The 3,496-nt window shown below is 45.2% G+C and overlaps 2 protein-coding genes across 2 annotated transcripts in view; both read left to right on the plus strand.

Moving 5' to 3' along the window:
* Positions 1 to 1,582, plus strand: part of ik (IK cytokine) — a gene marked incomplete at its 3' end in the record, with an annotated part of 58,686 nt that extends 57,104 nt beyond the window's left edge. Inside the window, 4 exon segments of the mRNA XM_037687739.1 lie at positions 742 to 828; positions 1,176 to 1,233; positions 1,308 to 1,396; positions 1,474 to 1,582. Coding sequence (XP_037543667.1) covers positions 742 to 828; positions 1,176 to 1,233; positions 1,308 to 1,396; positions 1,474 to 1,582 — 343 coding nt within the window.
* chm (CHM Rab escort protein) overlaps positions 1 to 3,496 on the plus strand; it is a 30,325-nt gene that overhangs the window by 512 nt on the left and 26,317 nt on the right. The window lies entirely within an intron of this gene.

Below are 3,496 nucleotides of genomic sequence, written 5' to 3' on the forward strand. Positions count from 1 at the left end.
TTTTATCATTACATTATGGAAAATAATGACCTTTATCACAATATGCTCATTTTTTGAGAAGGACCTGTATAACTAATGAAAAAACGGCTAAACGCCATACTTCCAGCCAAGGAAACCTGATGTGGCTAGCGAACGCGCTACCACCTGGTCAACAGAAATAAAACAACTTACCAGTTGAAGTGCAATTGTTTATAGGATACCAGCTTGTGCAGCCTCTGGAGGGCGAGACAGTCCCGCAGCTCCAACTGTAGTCTTGAGGCTACCAGCATCAAGCAAAAAAAAGTAAACCTCTTACCACCTGCATGCAAGAAGATGAAAGGGACTGGGCTACTGTTGTCACCTGCTTAAATAGACTCACCGGTGTCACCAGGGATCACACGTAATTTTTGGCATAAAATACTCTACCTGCGCATGCGCAAGAATGATCATTCTGTGCTTTAAGTATCGCCTCTGGCGGTCAGTAGGGATGAAATGGAACCCCGTTGACCCTCACCCTCTGAGACCGAACAGTTAAACAGTCCACTTCTATTGGGGCAGAAAGCGGAGCTTTAAATCATCACTCTGAGCAGGGGGCATAGCTTTTGGTCGCTCTGAGCAGGGGGGCGGAGCTTCCTTACTCAGACAGTTTCTAGGTGTCCTTAGAGAGTTCTTCAGCTTGTTTAGATTTGAACATAGAATGGATCAGAACCAGTTCAGGATATTCAAGGGTCTCTGTGGTTCTGTGCCTTAACCTGTCTGAACTGGACCTCCAAGGAGAGATGCCAGTAAGGAGCAGCTGGGGGACTTCTTTGGAGGGTCCAACTCCTACGCTGAGTGTTACCCTGCTACGTGAGACACACTCAGAGACACACACACAAACAGACACACACAGAGAGACACACACACACAAACAGACACAAACACAGAGACACACACACACAGAGACACACAAACACAGAGACACACACATACACACACAGACATACACACAGAGACACACACACACACACACACAGAGACACACAAACACAGAGACACACACACACACACAGAGACACACACAAACACAGAGACACACACACACAAACAGAGACACACACACAGACATACACATACACACACAGAGAAACACACAACGAGACACACATGCATGAGTGTTACACACACTCACGTAATCTCTGTGTATCTCTGTGCAGGATGGACGACCTGGCAGTGGACAGTGATGAGGAGGTGGACTACAGTAAGATGGACCAGGTGACTCCATCTCCCAGCATGCAGCTGTGCACAGAGCTGACAAGAAGCTGATGCAGGTTCTGTTTGTGTTTCAGGGGAATAAAAAAGGTCCGTTGGGTCGTTGGGACTTTGACACCCAGGAGGAGTACTCGGATTACATGAACAACAAGGAGGCCCTGCCAAAGTACGTCACCCAGACCCTGGGTCAGGACTGGCAGGCTGTGTGACCTGTGTTTGAGTTCATGTTGTGTGTCCCTGCAGGGCTGCCTTCCAGTACGGCATCAAGATGTCTGAAGGCAGAAAGACCCGACGCTTCAAGGAAACCAATGAGAAGGCTGAGCTGGACCGGCAGTGGAAGAAGATCAGCGCGGTGAGAACCAATCACTGACACAGGAAGTTCATATGACACATAGGAAGTTCGTACACCACACGGGAAGTTTATATGACACACATGAAATTTATATACCATACCATTTTATTGATAGAGCACTTAAAACAGCGACAAGGCCAACCAAAGTGCTGTACAGACAGAAAAACAGGCAACACACAAAGCAAAATACAAAATGAGGTAAATAAAAAATATAGACATAAAATCGATGCAGATAATAAATATGACGACAAACTAGGGCTTTAACAGACTACTCGAGTAATCTACACATTGATTCCTAGGACACCTATCGAGGTTTTGTTGGTTTCTTTTTTTTGTAAATAATGACCTTTATTGCGGTTTATTTATTTTTTTATCTTTAGATCCTATGATGTCATCATCTACTCGAGTTCTACTCTAGTTTTATTATGTTAATGTTGAGTTTAAAAATTATGTAGTCGTACAACCCCTACGACAAACCAGTGTGGAGCGTAGCGTACAGGTTCAAAACACAGATCCTCTGGTGTTGAAAGCTACTGAATAGTAGTGGGTTTTTAAACAGGACTTGAAAACCGAGAGGGAGGGGGCCTGTCTGACAAGCAAAGGTAACTCGTTCCAAAGTCTTGGCTCTGCGACAGAGAAACTGTTTAGCGATTTGTAGACATACATGAGTATTTTGAACTGGATTCAAAAGTGAACCGGTAACCAGTGCAGTGAGGCCAAAACTGGTGTAATGTGCTCTCTTTTGCCTGTACTGGTTAAAAATGGGGCTGCTGCATTCTGGACCAGTTGTAGTCGTGCAATGGAGGTCTGACTGATACCAAACAGGAGTGAATTGCAGTAATCAAGCCTAGATGTAATGAATGCATGTGTTACTGTCTCCAGGTTCTTTTTGGACAATATGGGCTTCAGTTTAGACAGCCGCCTCAGTTGGAAGAAACATGATTTAACAATCATGTTTACATGATTGTTAAGTTTCAGGGAAGGGTCCATTATCACTCCCAGATTAGTGACTCTTTGTTTTTCTGACAGGGTTAGAGCGGAGAGGTTGATGCAGTGGTTTGTGATCGTGTCGTTGGGAGGGAACAACATGACTTCAGACTTCATTTCATTGAAACTTAAGAAGTTTAAAGCCATCCAGTCCCTGATGTCAGCCAGGCAGTCGAGCAGCGGTTGAATAGAGCATGTACCATTGTGTCTTAGGGGGAAGTAAATTTGACAGTCGTCGGCATAGAAGTGAAAGGGCATGTTGTTTCTGGAAAATAACACCAAGTGGCAGCAGGTATAAAGAGAGTAGGAGGGGACCCAGGATGGACCCCTGCGGAACCCCCCATTTAAGCTCTGCCGCTGTAGAACTAAACTCCTTGATGGAGACAAAAGGATCTGTCAGTGAGGTAAGATCTGAACCAATTGAGGGCTGATCCTGTGACGCCCACCCTCTGCTCCAACCTAGCAATGAGGATCTCATGGTCGATGGTGTCAAAGGCGGCTGTGAGGTCCAACAGGACAAGCAACACAGAATCACCGGTATCAGTGGATCTGAAGATGTGGTTAAAGACCTTCAGCAGGGCAGTGTCAGTGCTGTGGAGAGGTTTAAAGCCAGATTGGAAAAGCTCTAAAATGGTGTGATCCTCCAGGAAGCACTTCAACTGGGACTCCACTGTTTTCTCCAGTAGTTTAGAAACAAATGGGAGTTTGGAGACAGGCCGGAAGTTGGAAACGACTTGAGGGGTCAAGGTTTGGTTTTTTCAGGAGAGGCTGGACAGCAGCATGTTTAAAGGATTTTGGCACCACGCCAGTGGATAAACTACTGTTTACTATAGCACATATGTGTCACATAGGAAGTTTATATGACACACAGGAAGTTTATATGACACACAGGAAGTTTATATGACACACAGGAAGTTTATATGACAC

This window comes from Nematolebias whitei, chromosome 14, assembly GCF_014905685.2.
Source record: "Nematolebias whitei isolate Nwh7 chromosome 14, NemWhi1, whole genome shotgun sequence".
Classification (NCBI taxonomy): domain Eukaryota; kingdom Metazoa; phylum Chordata; class Actinopteri; order Cyprinodontiformes; family Rivulidae; genus Nematolebias; species Nematolebias whitei.